Source organism: Nematolebias whitei, chromosome 5 (genome assembly GCF_014905685.2).
Source record: "Nematolebias whitei isolate Nwh7 chromosome 5, NemWhi1, whole genome shotgun sequence".
Taxonomy (NCBI): Eukaryota; Metazoa; Chordata; class Actinopteri; order Cyprinodontiformes; family Rivulidae; genus Nematolebias; species Nematolebias whitei.
Window position 1 is genome coordinate 16,870,204 of NC_056502.1, and position 17,351 is coordinate 16,887,554.

A 17,351-nucleotide genomic window follows, 5' to 3' on the forward strand; every position below is an offset into this window, starting at 1 on the left:
AACTCTTTTACCTGGAGATGTCTCCCTGGTACGAAGTTCCATTTAACGCACCCTTTCAGCGTCTCCGTAGGAACAGCTGTGAATCGTCCGAAGTAGTGACGGTACTTGTTCGACACAAGTTCACCTCACGAGTGGACTTCACATGAGTGGAGTCCGTCAGAGTTCCACTCAGAGGTGGAAGATGTCATAATCCCCAATACTCGGAAGAGCTATGGATCATGTCGGGATTTTCCTGTTTCCCAGCACTGGAGTTGCAACGACTGAAGCCGGAGCCTGAAGCGACTGGTTTGAACTAGGAAGCACTGACATTTTAAGGGCTCTATTTCCGGTTCACTTGGGAGTTTCCTGATTGGTCGTTTCAACCAGACAGGGGTGTGTTTTTGTGACGTAAGAGGTCACTAGGAGTTAGAAAAACAGCAAGAATGTTATGGAACAGATTGAAAATGTTTTTCAGACAGACGAGAGGAATATTTAGACGAGTGCTGGAAAACAGGTGCCAGCTTCTCTATTTACGTCCGAGAGGATTTAAAAACATGACAGTTCGTTCCAACAACTCGTTTGCGTTTGACTCCAACCTTGGACCAACTTACACTGCTCATTCAAAGACAGAAAATCAGAAAATGCATAATTACTCTGTAACAGACCTTAACATGATTTATACTTTGCATGAGGATTAAAATCATTATTACTGTTTCACAGTTAATTAAAAATGATTAGTTCACTGCAACATCTAAAATGGTTTGAACTAAAAACACTTTGATTATCAAACATTTGTAAAATAGTAATGATAATAGAAAAGAGAGTGTTCTTTCACTTGAATTTTCAAGAAAGAAAGTCTCAGGATGGGTCAACCTGTATTTCTGGATTCAAATCAATGAAATGACAGCTTCTGTCCCATAAGATCCTTAAGGTCAGGACTTGACCTCAGGCCTAGTTCACTACAATAACTTGGCAGCTGTTTTGGCTAGGCGTCAACATGTCGCCACGCTGGCTGCTCAGTTCTTCACCGTGCGAGTCTGCGCCTGTAGAGATGGCGACAACACCTCTGAACCACATACAGGTTAAGGCTGGCCGGTCATTCCTCGAGGATTACTGCAGCACTTGGCAGACAAAAAACAACTGACCGTTGGCCCCGGCAGCCATAAATCAACAGGCGACAGGACTAATCGCTGCGTGCACGCACACAAATCCATGACATGTAACCGTCACCTCGGTTGTTAACATTCTCCGGCTAGTCTGGTGCCTGGAAGCCGAAGCGTCTGCACTTTGCAGGGAACCACCCGGATCTCCACCTTGACCCAAACGAGGAAATCTGAAGTTCTCGAGGTGGAAATGAAGCGCGTCGATCAACACCAGAGTGAAGGAAGGGGTGCATGGTGGGAAACGATGTTCTCGGATGAAATATTACTTGTAAAACCTAAAACGTGATTAAAACACTTCAAATCACAAAAATAGTCAAACAACATAGAATGATTTAGAAGATGACTCTAAAAAAGGACAATTTTTATTTTTTTTATTATTTTTGTCATTTTTTTGAGATGGTCCTAATCTGAAATTTCTCAGTTTAAGCTAAAAAGTGCAACACATTCCTGGCTTTTTGAAGAAGGTGCTGTTTATAAGACTGAGCTTGTTACAAGATCTCAGACTGAAGAAGTTGTGGATAAAAGACAAAAATGTTTCAACAAACAAGAATCCGTCCAGAGGACCTGACTCAACCTTGTTCGATTTCTCTCCCTGGATTATTGAGCATCAGGACGATCCTAGCTTTTAAAATTGCAGGGACTTGCTTCGTTTGTGTGAGCTGAACTCCGACATATCGCTCTCTCTCCACTTCCTGCAGAGAGACCAACACAGGGCTTAGTTTGTAAACCAACTGATGCCGGAACACAAATAGCAGGCGGTCTGGCGGCCGGGGGGGTGGGGGGGGGGGGGGTGGTGTGTGCATCTGTGGGTCTTCCCCCAGAAGGTTTGGAATAAAATAGATGCCATTTCCTGCATTTTGGTGTATTTTAACAGTTTGTTAAACATCTGTAAACATTTGATTAAAAACATGGTCTCTCTTGTAAATGAGTCCTCGAGGCTCAATGAGAGTACAACCTGTATAAATAAAGGTTGAATCGAAACAAGCATCCTACCCCCCTCATTCTATGCCCCCCCCCACACACACACACACTTCGTTGTCCGACCCGAACTCTGCTCAGCTGAATTCAGTCCTGCGCGTTGTTCTGCTCCAGTCTCTGTTACCACTTCAGGTGCTTCAATTCTCAATTGTCCAGCTAAGACAATCCATCGTCCATTTATTTTATGAAAGTAAATTGTCTTTTCGACATTTTGATCGCTGTTATTTTGGCAAATTAGTGCCGTTGTTTTGAAATGTGATGTAATGTGAATAACACATTAAACATTTCACTCTTTTTTTAAAATTTTTATTTATTTTTAAAATGTATGCAGGAGTTCAAGCACATCAGCATTTGTGCGTGCGCTCTGCAGAGCTGTCTGTAGAGACGCTCCTGTGCGTAAAACATGCACCGTCTGCAGGGCGCACAGCTGAATGAATGTGGCATGGAGGCTGCACAGCTGCAGAAAGAAAAGTTTGCAGAGAGTGGTGAAGGCTGCACAGAAGTCTGTCGGAATCAGCCTCCCCACCATCACAGACATCTACACCTCCAGATGCAGGAAGAGGGCCACCTACATCATGAAGGACCCCACTCACCCAGCACACACACTTTTTGCCCCACTCCCCTCAGGAAGGAGGTTAAGGAGCATTAAGTGTAGAACCACTAGACTGAGGAACAGCTTCTACCCTGAGGCTGTTAGACTCATGAATCTCTAACTAGAATAATCACTGTGAAAAACCACATCATGTTGCTGCTGATCTGTTTCATGTTGCTGCTGATCTGTTTCAATGTTGATGTGTTCATGCGTGCACATCCGCTCACAGACTCATGTTCATGTTTGTGCTGATGTTCAATGTTTTATGTTACGAGCACTTAGTGTAGATTTAGTTGATGTTTTTCTTAGTTCATATCTTAGATGTTATTACTGTTTTTCGTTTACATTTTATTGTTGGATGTAACTGGGACCCTGTGTACATAATTTTGCTCCACCACATGTACCACATGAGGTGCGAATGACAATAAAGAATCTCTGACTCTGACTCTGAATAGTCATATAAAATATTTGTAGGTGCATGCATACAAATATTGTTGTACACTTGTGTGACTACTTTCGAGACTATTTTACCTTCATAAACCGTAAAGTGTTCTCACTGGAGTCTGATGGCGGTCGCATTTAAATGATAAAGTGAACAACCACACCAAAAATTGCATATGAGCCTCAAAGTATTTGGAGCATAGCATTAAAACCTTCAGTGTGAACACAGCTTTAGATATTATTGTAGTATTTATGTGCAACAATTCAGAGTCAGAGAGAGTCAGAGTTTCTTAATTTGTCATTCGCACCACATGTGGTGCATGTGGTGGAACGAGACTGTGTCAACAGGTACATCCAACAATAAAATGTAAAAGAATAACAGTAATAAGATCTAAGATATGAACTAAGAAAACGGTAACTAAAAATACACTAAGCACTAATGGCATAAAACAGCCTCAGGAGCTGTTCCTCAGTCTAGTTGTTCTACACTTAATGCTCCTCAACGTCCTTCCTGAGGGGAGCGGGGCAAAAAGTGTGTGTGCTGGGTGAGTGGGGTCCTTCATGAAGCAGGTGGTACTGTTCCTGCAATTCTTTACATATAAAATGAAATGTATAAGAACTCTTGTTAAAAAGAAAAAAGCTTGCTACAACAAAAGTCGAACAAAAAAGATCAGCTCTAAACCAGGGACCCAGAACTAGAAAAATGTCCAGAAAGATAAACCCACTGTAGGAAGTATGAAAAACTAAACTCATTCTCTGGACTCATAATCTTTGTTGAAAGAGATTCTGCCAAATACATCAACACTTTCCGAGACTTTGGATCAGTCCAACTAAACAAGCCGACGACCCTGAGCTATAAAACTGATCCTCTGCAAACAGCTTTCTGAAACCAGAATCAGTGGAACATGTCCCACCTATTTCCTGCAAACCTTCGCCGACTGGTTTAATTTATTTATACAGATTAGGAGAAAAGCATTTTGCAATGTGCCAAAAGGGCTGTTTCTTATGTGAAATGTATCCATTTTAATTTAAGCTGTTTGTGTCTGTAAAACAGTCGTTTATTTCATCTGAGAAAGCCACGAAGAAGACTGGCGTTCTCATGTTTAATTATTCTAGTTGATTTATTTAGGGTTATTAATGACGCTGCCTTTGTTTATGGCACATTTCTGATGCACGGCTCGTTGGTGCAACACTTCATAAGTTTCCTAATTAGTTGCTTCATAAATTAAACGAACTGAAGTGGTGGAAAATCTTGGGAAATTCATATCAGTGCAGGGCGATGGATGTGAGGATTAGTCTTATTTTGCATGAGACCTTCTAATGATTTGAAACAGGACTTGAAGAAAGAAAAACTGAATCGTGATCAGATGAAGCGCCTGCTCGTCATCGTTAACGGACTTCAACTAGACGGCAGATCCAATAAATGAACAGAAGCTTTTATCGTTTAAGGCCGACACACACAAAAATCACCTGTATGCTGGTTGTTTAAAATGTCTGTTTTGAATTCAGATTGAAGCCTGCCAGGGTATTTCTCTCTCAACTTTTTTTTTTCTCCGTCTCAATTATCTCTGAAAACTGCAACATGGAAAAACAATTACGCAGCCTCTATCCGAAGGCAAGAAGAGGATTTTAGGAGCTCTTTTTTTTCAGCTGGAAAATTCACCAAACAAATCTTAGACTAATTCTCCTGGGATTGTTGTATATAGCTCAAACAAGATTTAAAGGGATAGTCCAAATCTTTGAAGTGACGTTCTGAAAGGTTAGGAACAGGTAATATCTTACCAGTTCTAGACAGCTCTTTGAACAACCTCACTTTGGGGTAATAGAGTAGAAAGCTGTCAGCTATGACCAAACCATTGTTTGCACATAAAGTGAACATTGAGCCCAATTTCTGCATCAGATTTCATACAGCTGCAGAAGACACGTTTTGGAACAAGTCCAGAATCATCACTGCTATTCACACAGTCTTATAAGGCCATTATTAAACTTCTGATTTACAGTTTTGTTTTTGAGTTTTTTTCACATCTCTCTCTGGCCTGGTGTTAAAAAGAAAAAGACGCATAATATATCAGAAATGGCTTTTGTGGAGCCAGATGTTGCTTTTGTTTGCTTAAAAGTTGTTCAGCTGTCGCCGACTGAATGTAATGATGCAAGTTCAGGTGGGAATTTTAAATAAATGGCTTTAAGCTGACAGGGTTAACTCATTAGGGCTTCAACCATAAAGGTCTGACTAGTTGAAAGGATGGAGTGAGGGTGGACATAAGAGAGAGTGAAGGGGGTGGAAAAAAAACATGAAAGACATATTTGTGGGGGGACCCAAAGAAAGTCCACAGTAGCTCCTATAAACAAGCTGAACAAGCTGCACCTGGTTCCTGCAGGAGAGCAGGAGGCTCAAAAACAAACTGCCTCCGAGTAAACGGTGGGTGCTGAATTATGCACAAGAAATAAGCTGAAGGAGGAAAAAATAAAAAACGAGCTGTTAAAGCTGAGAAAATAAATGAATAAATAAACCACCAGAACACTAGCTAAAAGTTAAAACACAATTAAAAAAAATTAAAAAAATCTGGCCAAAAAGTAAAAGTATGGTAGTCAAATGTTCTAAAATGTTAAGAAGCATAGTAAGAAGTATATGTTAAAAGAAACAAATCAATGGCAAGCAGCACCAAAACACTAATTACAGTTAGTAAAACAGTATTTAAAACATTAAAGTAACATTAGCTAAAAGTTGAAAGTAGCAAAATGCTATCTAAAAGCTAAATATAACAAAATGCTGAGAGGTTAAAGCAGTAGCTAATCTTTTGAAACTGAAAGACCAAAAAAAAAACCACACAAAAAAAATGCTAAATTTAAAAAAAAAAAAAAAAAAAGGAAAATGCATCCTAAATGTTAGCTAAAAAATAATTATGTATGCTGATGACATGGCCCTAGTTGCTGGTCTGAAATTAAAAATGTTGTGCCATAAACATGCAAATAAAATATCCTTGAATCCTTGAAAGACTCTGATAGCCCCTCCCACTCCCAGCTCATAGATCAGCTCTCTGCCTGGTTTGATGACAGTTTTCTGGACCTTCATGTCAGTAAAACTAAGGAGCTTTGTCTGGGAGGTAGACTGGGAGCAGCCAGCACCAGACCTGTATTCAGGCCGTCTGTTGTAAAAGGGCAAGAAGTTGAGCAGGTGACTGAATTTAAATACCTCAGAAAGATAATTGACAACAAGCTGAACTTTCAGCTCAACACGGAGTGTATTTACAAAAAACCCGACAGCGTCTCCACCTTCTATGTAAGCTAAGGAGCTTTAATGCTAGCCAACATACTTTGCAATTGGTGTACAGGTCACTGAACACTGAAAGTGTTGTTTCCTTTAATATTACCTCATGGTATGGGAACCTCCTAGACTGAGACAAGGACAAGTTGTCCCAGGTGGTCAAACTAGGTAGTAAAATAATTGGTCAACAAATGCAGCTTACAGAGCTGTAGAGTCAGGTTCTGGGGGAAAAAAGCATAACAGGTTTACAATAACCCAACTCATCCACTGCAACCATTATTCAGGTTGGTAACATCTGGCAGAAGACTGGTGGTTCATCTAATAAAGAAAAATGGGTACAAAAAGTCATTTGTTCGCTCTGCTGCGACCATCCTTATTAGGGTCCTGTTAAAACCTAGCCTCACGTGACAAACCATTGTCTGCGGAGATGTTTATGTTTATGTTTATTATATTTTTAATGTAATTTACAATGTTTCTATTGGGTTAGCAAAGCTTTTAAAAAGTTTTATGGTATTTTTAACGTGTTGTTTTGTGTGTATGAGCCAACAGTCGAAGATAAGTCTCCATTTCATGGAATGTTGTGAACAGTAAAGTTATACTGATATTATTTATTGATTGATACTGATAATTGTAAGTAGCAAAATACTGACTATAAACCAAGAATAGGTAAATTTCTCTAAAATTTAAAACGTTAAAAAAGTAATACCTTCACACTTGGCTTTTATAATGTACGTGAATGATGTTGTACAGTGCCCTGAGACGACTTCTGTTGTGACTTGGTGCAATTATATCTTGAAATATATAAATAAATTAAATTAAATTGAATCAAACACTAAAAGTAACATAATACTAACTAAAAATAAAAAGTTACAAAATGCTAGCTTGAAACTAAAAGTAGTAAAATAGCAGCTAAAGGTAGAAAATACTAGTTACCATGTAAAAGTAGAACAATGCTAATTAAAATATATTAATTTCTATATGTTGCCTAAATAAAATGTTTTATTTTTAAAGTAGCAGATGTTATCTAAAAATAAATGCTAAAAGTAGCTAAACATTAGCTAAAAACTGAGTAACAAAACACTAGCTAATAGTTAAAAGTAGCAAACGGCTAACTAAAAGCTAAAAATAGAAAAACGGTTAGCGAAAAGGTAAAAGAAGCATAAAAAGACAAAAATAGAGCATGTATGCTGAAGAATTAAAAGAAAAAAATGTTTTTAGAGATTTAAATGTATCTCTATAGGGAGATTTTTGTAAATAACGTCAAATATTTGGAAAAGTAAAAGTAACAAAAGGCTTAACGGGGATGTCTTGAATGAGCTGAACATTGTACTTGTCAAAACGGCACCGAGTGTGCAGAAGAAGTTACACAATGATCCGTTTGAACGTGGCTTGTGCTCACATGTGGAACAATCCACCACATCTGTTTGTCACTTGATAAAAAAACAACTTGAGCGGCAGCACACCGTTGTTAGAGCTGACTCTGAGGAGCGTGGTTCCGTTCTGATGCTCCTAATGATACAGTTGTGGTGTGCCAGCGGCGGTGTAATGACAGACTGTGAATAGACCGGATCACCTGACTCTCACTGCAGCAGCAGGAAGACACGCCGCTCCGTCTGCCTGGTTGCAACACAAACCCCTCAGGTTTCAGCCACCAGTTGCATTAATTCTGTCTGCGGGACATCCAAAGTATTACACACTCTTCAGGGGTTTCTGCACAGTCTGGACCAAAATCATCCAGGTGATAATTAGAGGAGTCATCCAAGTGAGGTGATAACCGTATTTTGCAATTTAAGGTCACTGATCCTGATTTTTGAAGGAGCACACATCACCTGCCAGCTTGGATTCCCATCTTCTGTCTTTGCATCATAAGTAAAAAAAAACAACAACTGAGTTTTGTATAAGTATGCCATCAAGCACACAAGCAACTCTTAAGATGCACCCCCTTTCCCTCTACATTAGCATGGGATTGTTTCTGCGTGCTGATACAATCTAAGCAGCGCCTACTGTTTTCCTCTTGACTTGCTTAGAGGCAAAACACAAACAAACTGGGAGGAGCCAATAAGAGCTGGATTACTGGATGAGTGGAACAGGAAATCATATATTCTGTTAATGACTGTTCTGAATTATTATTTGGTTACAGCTCTACTTGAGAGAGGATTTACTGCCGTTTTCTGACGTAAAAAGCTAAAGTAGCTTAAGGACTTGTTCACAAATGAGAATAGAATGAGCAAGATCAACAGATGGATTGGTGCAGCATCTGCAGTATTGCGGACTCTGTTCCAGTCCATCGTGGTGAAGAGGGAGCTGAGCTGCAAGGCGAAGCTCTCCGTTTACCGGCCTGTTTCTGTTCCCTCACCTACAGTCATAAACTTGGGGTAGTGACCAAAAGAACAAGCTCTCAGTTAATTGAGTTTTCATATTTAGAGGCAGGGGGAGAAGTTCAGTTATCTGGGAGTAGAGCCACTGCTCCTCCACACTGAGAGGAGCCAGTTGAGGTGGTTCAGACATTTGGTACAAATGCCCTATGGATGCCTCACCATGGAGGAGTTCCTGGCATGTCTAACTGGGAGAACACCCTGAAGAGGACCCAGGACACGCTGGAGAGACTATGGGGCTGATTTACTAAAGGTTTGTGTGTGCAATATGGGCGTAAACTTGGTTGTGCTGCAAACAGATGTGGAAGCTGATCCACTAACAGGACGCACCAGGATTGCATCTGTTAAATGGGTAAAATAGTAAGTGCAATTCATTTTACACGTTTGCCTCAATGAATATGCAATATTGGGTGTTTCTACCAGAACATGCAAAATACCAAGAGGAGTGCATGCAAGTAGATTAATTTAGAGCATGCAGTCGGATTTATCAAACCTGAAACGAACTGCGGCGGCTGATTTTTATTTATTTTTTTGTATTTTAATAGCGCTTCTGAAAGGCAGGTGTAAACTGGTGCAGTTGTGTGCAACAATGGCTGCAGTTATTGTGGTGAGGAGGAGGCACAGGCAAAATGAGAGGGGACAGAGAGAACAGATCTTTTAGAAGTTATGCCGTATCACCTATGACAAACTCCTTTCAACTCTACATTTCCTTGCATCTGGGTCATTTCAGCACACAATAATGCTGCTGACATTTTATTATGAGCTATTTTTTCCTTTGCTCTTCTTCGAATATCTTGCCATCTTTTATGAACATCACCTGGCGTTCTTCTCGTTTCACCCACAGCATTGGTTTTCTCACAGATCGTCTCCCTTACCGCACTTCTTTTGGTTATATTCAGATTTATCTTCTGTAACTCAGTAAAATGTTTGTTTGTCTCTTCCACTAACACCTCCAATTCCATCACTTCAAAGTTCATTTTGCGCTTGCGGTGCTCACCGTCAGGGAAATTTCTGTAAAGGTCATGGTTGTTATTACTTATTAATGTTAAATTATTGTAGAACTGTGTGTGAAGCCAAGAAAGTCTTTTTGTCTACATTGAGAGGGACCACCATAACTGATAACTTCTGACGCCTTCAAATCTGTAAGCTGGGAAGCAGAAGTGTTGACCTCTCTCTGTCTGATAAGCATTATAAATAGACGCTTCTTTATACCGTCTGTGGGCAGACTTTTGTGACCCGTGCTTCCATCTAACAGCCTGTTTTCAAATCTGTGCCCCTTGCAAGTAAAACTGGGTTGAAAAATCTCCTCGTATCCTCAGTGTGGCTTATTTGATTAATGAGATGATGACAGGATCATTACTTTATCCAACACTCGTCCAAATTTTCCATGATGAAAACCAGTAGTGCGCAAAACCCTTATTTAAATAAGGCGATCTCCACCACTTTTACATCTATGTGGCAAATTGCTCACGCAAATCACGCGTAACACGCCCAAGCAATCTGTTACAGCGAACATGCAATTTAGCGCTCACTATTTGGGATCTTCGTAAATCAGACCCAGTCACTCTAAACTGGCCTGGGAACTCCTTGGAGTCCTCCCAGAAGAGCTGGAAGAGCTGGCTGAGGAACGAGATGTCTGGACCTCCCTGCTCAAGCTGCTGCCTCCACAACCCAACCCCAGACCAAGAGGCAGATGATTGATGGATGGATGGATGGTATTTTTTTAAAGCTGGTGATAATGGTGAAAAAATAAACAACATTTTGTTGCAACAAGTCAGTAAGGAGTCATGGGAACATGACAACCAGGATACAGTGAGCAGTTATACAGGGTGTATTCACTTAACGGTAAAATTCACAAAACAAAATTTTAAAAGCCTGGATGTCTACATGTTCTCAATAAAAGCAGGATTTGTCAGCAAATTGAAGGGAATGAGATCCCGAGTAGACATTAAGGATCGTAAAAACAGGTTAAGCACCAGACTGAGTTTAAGAACGACGTCTTCTGCTCTGATTAAATCACATAATTCAGTAATCATAGACACTCTGGGAGATAAGAAAAGATGTCTTAATGCACATTTAACATCTTTTTTTGTAAATGTTACAAGTTAAATCACTTTCTGTACAGGTCATTGTAGAACACAACTGCTAATGTCTTTCTGAGGTTGATCCGTTGACACAGACGCAAAGATTTTGACCTAAACTTTAGTAGTGGCTGAGACTGTACAACTCAAGATGGCTGTCACATCAGTCGATTATGAAAAACACAAAGATTGTAATTCAATCTATTTCCAGATGTTGAGCTAAAATTTAACAAGATGCTCACTGAGTCATTCACAGACTTTTCTTTTTGTCCCTCGTTGACCTCAGTGTGACGCACCCACCGTGACATCAAAAGTGTAACGTCACGTCCAGAAGTAATGTCCGAAGAACAGAGCTGGTGGAAAACGGGTGATCTAGGTTGAGTTGCGTTAACGTGTCGCCGTGCACGTTTCCAGCGACACGCTGCCTGCTCAGTTTATGTCGCAGTTATTTTTTTCTTTTACAACGTGGTTGAGATGAAACAATTGTTTCGTACTTCTCCAGTTCACAACGCTGTAATGAATCTCGTACGACCTTTCCCTTCACAGCTGTGCTCGTCCACTTTCCCCTTATTAAAATCTCACTTTCCTCCAGGCGGTGTCACTTTGAGTTCAGCTCAAGCCAAGATGACGGAAACAGAACATCCAGCTAACAAGATCTATCTCAGCACCCCCACTTTCCGTGCAGAATTCCTGGAGCACACAAATCCACCGCCCCTAGGGACCAATATGCGCCCCCCCCCCCCCAACCCCCTCCATGACCTCAGTGCACCCCCCCACCCCCCTGCTCCATGGAGCCTGCCGCTGGCAGGGACTAGGTAGTGGTCCTGTAATCAAGCGCCCCTCTCTCTCCGCTCCCAGAAATGCATGTTTACAGACAAACAGGAGTATAATTAGCTCCACTCGGTGCAGCAACAAAATGAAAGCTGCCTCACAGTTTCCTCATATAAAAAAATTACAGAGCTCCTTCACAAAAATACACATCACTCACAGAGTTTCGGTCAAACCTTGAAAGTGAAGTTGTGTGCAATCTCATGCACTACAGTACATGTTGTGAATGACTCTTAGCTAATACCACATTAAATCATACCCTAATATCCATTAAACTGACTGAGTTATGACAATTTATGTGCTGGCTCAGGTTGATGAGCTGTGGTGACCATCTAAAGCTACAGCGTGTGCTCTCAGGACATTATTACCTGCAGTGTTCCCTCAGTGCGGACTGAACTAGGCAAAAGGGCCTTCTCCTACTCCGCTCCTGTTTCCTGGAATATCTTACAAAAATATTTGAAGCTCTCGACCTTGACCTCTCTAAGTGGCTTTAAGAATCTGTTGGACTCCTGGCAGGGACCAATGCAGACATGTTCCTGTTTTTAGTTTTCTACATTCACCTTATAATCTAGCTGTTTTTTGTTACTTTTCTTTTTTTAGCCATCCTATTTGTTTAAAAAAAAATCTGTATGACTTTTTATAACTCTTTATTGTTGTCGCTGTTGTCCATCGTCATCATTCTTTGTTGAAATCAGGTCTCTCTTGTAAATGAGTCTTCGAGGCTCAATGGAATTTATTCATCTAAATAAAGGTTGAATGAAAGTCGACTGACTCAGAAAGTTAATAATTTGTAACGGTGTTTCCAGTAATTACCTACTGAGGGTTTCATTAAAATCTGTTTAGCCGTTCATAAGATAGTTTGCTAACAGACAAACAGTGCCGACTACAACAGTTAATGCAATTTTATTTTTTAGCCAACGATCTCATGCATTGTGGCAGCCATCTTAAACTGGTTCAGCTCCAAAGGTTGATCAGTTCCAAATGTCCATTGAAGGATATACTAAAAGTTTCATTGAAATTCGTTCAGTGGGTTACAAGATATTCTGCTAACAGACAGACAGAGTTGAGACTTAATAACTAATGGCAAAATTTTAAACAAAAATCTTTTAGGTCTTCAAATATGTGCTGGGGATCAGTCTCAGCTACTACCACACCAATTTTTAGCTCAAAATCTGTAAAACTCAGTCATAGCCTTTTTAGTGTTTTTAATAAGTAATGAAGATGGTGGAACGACTTATCTCACCCCTAAGCCTTAAAAACTTTGTCATGTAAGAATATTCTGCAACTACAATCTCCACGGGGGTGTTTAATGGGTAAAACAAACTGTTTTTGCTTCTTTCTTCAGGATTGTTCCAGCTGGACAGTAAGAAGTTTCAACTCGTTGTTCCCTGGAACTACTCGGTGCATCTGATATGATGTTATGAGGCCATCTTAAAATCCCGCTCTTTTAGAGCTATTCATTGCCGGTGATTCAGGGTAAATATTTACTCTGAGCAGGACAGAAAGAGGAGCTCGACAGCCACCAGAACACAGCGTGAAAGACTTCAGAAAGGAAACGCTTCAAGCTGGTTACTCTTCTTCTTTTTTTATATACCAGACATCATCTTCTCAAATTCCACTTTTTTTTTTCTCCAGTCTTTTCCTTCTGACAGACTTGGACTCTGGTTACGCTCCTCTCATGCTCGCTCACACACGAACGCTCCGACTGATGCCGCGCCACTCCCAGCAGCTCGTTTCTCATCACTTCAAACACCTAAAGGCCAATTTCTTCTTGCTCCCTTCTCTCCTTCACCCTTTCACCGACTACTAGAGTTCTTCTTTAAAACACTGCTTTCTTTCACTACAGTTTAACAGTGTCACTTCCTCTACCACACATCCACACACACAATCACCTTTTGCCCTCTTCATTTCCTCCATCCCTCCATTGGTTCCCCATCGCTGTAGTGCAACAGTAAAAACATACACACGCACAGCCAACAAGACTTGCGATGGGCCTCAGGCGCCCCGTGTTATGATAAACACACCTAATAGATAATAGGATGTGTCACACTCGGTCTGGCTCACTCACTAAATCACACACACACACACACAACGTTGAGTACATGCAAGCCTGGGCGAAGTCCTGCATTCAAACTAACACTGAAGACACAAAACGGAGAGCCTGCAGGAGCAAACAGAGGTGAACGTTGGGTAAATATGTAACCTAATGAGTCAGGCTCAGCCATCACAGGACTGATCTGAGCTCCGCTGGCACACACAGGGTATAAATACCACCAGCTTCTAAATCTGCTTCAACATGAGGGGACCAGGAACAGGGCAGGTCTCTGAGACTGAGAGGAAGATGAAAGGACAAGAGGCAGATAAAAGAAGGGAAGCCAAATGATCTGCACGGCAGAAAGTCAAGGGTTTTAAAGTGCCAACCTGGCTCCAACCCCAAGTGTCCACTTCCACTTGATGAGAGCGAGCTGTGGGCGTGCTGCACGAGAAGAAAGCTTGTAGGTGTGTGTGGTGTTTGTTTAAAGCAATCTTATCTCCCCTTTTGTGCTCTCCCTCCAGATAAACCTGCAACAAGCCGTCCACTGGAATAAATAACCCCCTCACATGCCGCTCCGTGTTATTTTGGTCCTCTCTGACTTGAACCCTTTTATATAAGTTGGCTCATTTGTTCACCCATCATGCATACGTTTAAAATGTCAGTTAAACAAAGAAAACAATAACTGTAACATAAACAGGCGCTAAGATGCAGCTGAAAAAGGGTGTGACCTCACGAAAGTGTATTAGCAGAGGGTCCAATAAGAAAGGAATGCAGCTGACTAATAATAATTGTCCTTCCACTGCAGGAATGTGGGACACATAACTGGTCCAGGATCAGAAGTTTAATTTCTGTTGTGGTGCAGAAACAATAAAAATACAAAACGCTCTTTGCTTTAATAGAAACGCAACTAAAACAGTGGAGGCATTCAGAGCCGAGGAGTAAAAACGGATCGATACGGCAAGGATAAAAACTCTCCTGTGCAAAACAAAATCTTACTTCAGTGACAGGTGTTCAGTCAAAACAGGAAGAGGGTTCATTCTCTTCAGCCGACAGGTTCCATAAAGGTTTTTACTCATAAGAGATACGAGCAGCAGAACACTGACTAAAAGAGGCAAAATGCTAGCTAAACAGGAAAAATACTCAATTTTAGTTAGAAATTTAAATAAGCAAAACATTATCTAGGGCGGCATCTATGGTGGCTTGAGCTGTTGCCTCTCAGCGAGAAGTTCGCCGGTTCAAATCCTGGTCTGGAGACCTTTCTAGGTGGAGTTTGCATGTTCTCTCCATGCATGAGTGGGTTTTTTCCAGGTACTCCAGTTTCCTCCCACAGACCAAAAACGTGCATGTTAGTCTGATTGGCAACTCTAAATTGTCTCCAGGTGTGAGTGAGAGAGTGAATGGTTGTTTGTCTCTATGTGTCCCTGTGATGGACTGGAGACCTGTCCAGGGCGTACCCCTCCTCTCTCACAGTGACAGCTGGAGATAGGTATCAGCTCCCTTGCGACCCAAAAATAAAAAGTGGATAAAATATAATGGATGGAGGGAAAAAAAGAGTAAAAATATGCAAATTGTGGTACTTCAGGGTTGAAATAGATGAGTTTGAGTGAGAAATCAATAACACTCAGTCGAAATGTTACGTGTGAGTGGAATCTGCTTCTGTGGAGATCCACTTCAGGTTCTCGCATTACATCCTGTACGCACGTGGCTGCTCTCCAGAGCAGCACGTACAGACACTTCACCCCTGATAAAGCTCTTACCAAGCTACAGGAGGAGGTATGGAGCAGAAACATATGCACACGGAGGCCCCGGCTCATGCTCATGTTCTCATATTATCACTCACAGGGAAACTGAGCCTGAACGTATTGCAAGTAGAACTTTATGACTGAGGTGTGTGGTCTGGTTGACCCGACGTATGAACACGCCTCGGGGAAACGGAGGCATTCGCAGTCAGTTTCCGTGCGAATGTGCAAAGACAAGCAGCCTGTGTTGAAGCTGGGGAACGATCTACCTATCAAATAAACTTTAGCTCCTCAGTTTACCGAACTGCTCCCTTCACCGCATGCCATGTACAGACATCACTCACAACGGCAGGGCCAAGGAATCCGAGGTGAGGAAGAGGCCATCACGGAGATTAAAAGGTGGTATACGTATTTTTTAAGGCTTGTATGTAAAGATTTGGACAGTCTTACCTGAGAGAAGCACCTGCGGTTCTCCTTCTCCGGTCCTGAGCATCTGAACACTTGAAAAGCTCCTCCTCCGTGCCTCCCAGACTCGACTCCCTGGTGAGGCGTGTGCTGGTGCTGTAAGGGGTAGACGTTGCCTGCAGGTGGTGCGGGTTGAGGGTTGAAATCTGGGTGAGGTTCCTGGTCTCTGTGCGCAGAGCCGGGTTGGTGGAGAGGCGAGGAGAAAAGTGGAGAGGAGCGCTGGCGCGAGAGGGAAGGAGGAGGAGCAGTGATGGAGTTCCAGTCGAATCGGTGGCGGTTGATGAAGACAGGCGGTGATGAGGAGCGCTGGAAGGGGTGCTGAGATTGGACTCTGATCCTCCTCAGCTCCGTGTGGGACGGTTTGTCCACGTGTTGACGTGGCCTTACAGTGGGGGGCACCTCCTCACCAGCAGGTGCCTTACTGATCTCCTGCTGCCCGTTCTCCTCCTCTGTCCTCCCCGTCTCATCTTCCTCATCAATCTCTGTCTCCTCTAGGTTCTTGGTGTTTTCTTCATCATCACTCAGGTCGAGAGCTTCATCGGTGCCGTTAGCAGTGTGGCGAGCTTGGCGGTTGGTGCGATGCAAAGGCAGAGAGAAGGGAACCTTTCCGTACCCAAACTGACCTGGACGGATGCTGGAAGACCTGCAGGGAATGTTTAGACAGAAATGTAATGTTGACAGACGAAGCCCAGAAAGGCAGAGCAAAGCGACTGAAAACAGCATAAACCAGACTGGTGAGTGATGGATGCAGCGCAAATGATAAAAAACAGAAATAAGGATGTGATTACACAGCAGATACCAGAGGAAGAGACGGGACGAACTTCAGCCATCACAGTAACAAACTTAATGCTTTAACTTTAACTAATCCTGGTGCTCTGAAATATCATCCCCAGAACTCACTCCGTTCCTGTATTCACGATGAGATACACATCTTTTCTTTGTCCGCTAACAATGGGGCGGCGACTGTTTGTCCCAAACAAACCACTGTTGCTACTGCAAGCCGTGCAAATCTCACTTCCTTTAATGGAAGTAATTTTTTCCATGAATAAAGCAAAACTCAGGGTGCTGACGGAGACAAAAAACTACTTTCTGATCCTCCAAATATTAGCTGATAGTCATGTTACGATAAAAACACACATTTCTGACAAGTAGAAAACCCTTGCATTTTCAGCATCTCCCGATGAACAAACCATATATTTGTTAATTTTAGCTTAAATAACTTTGCCTTTTCTGTGCTAATGCTTGTTATAAAACAGACATACATGGCGACAGCAAGTTAGTCTTTTTCTAGTAATCAAACAAAATGTAAAAGGTGTAATGTTGCAGTATACGATGTACATGAAAACGTGATGTTATATAGTTTTACTGAATTTCTTTTTTGCCCAATTTGCCTCGTTTTTTAGATTTTTA

General features: G+C 41.7%; 1 protein-coding gene across 1 annotated transcript in view; it reads right to left on the reverse strand.

The window, feature by feature from the left end:
* The window catches only part of adamtsl4 (ADAMTS-like 4), a 64,640-nt gene that overhangs the window by 43,737 nt on the left and 3,552 nt on the right, over window positions 1-17,351 (reverse strand). The window contains exon 3 of the mRNA XM_037676629.1: window positions 15,927-16,584. Within this exon, the coding sequence (XP_037532557.1) occupies window positions 15,927-16,584 (658 nt within the window). The remainder of the gene's footprint in view (window positions 1-15,926; window positions 16,585-17,351) is intronic.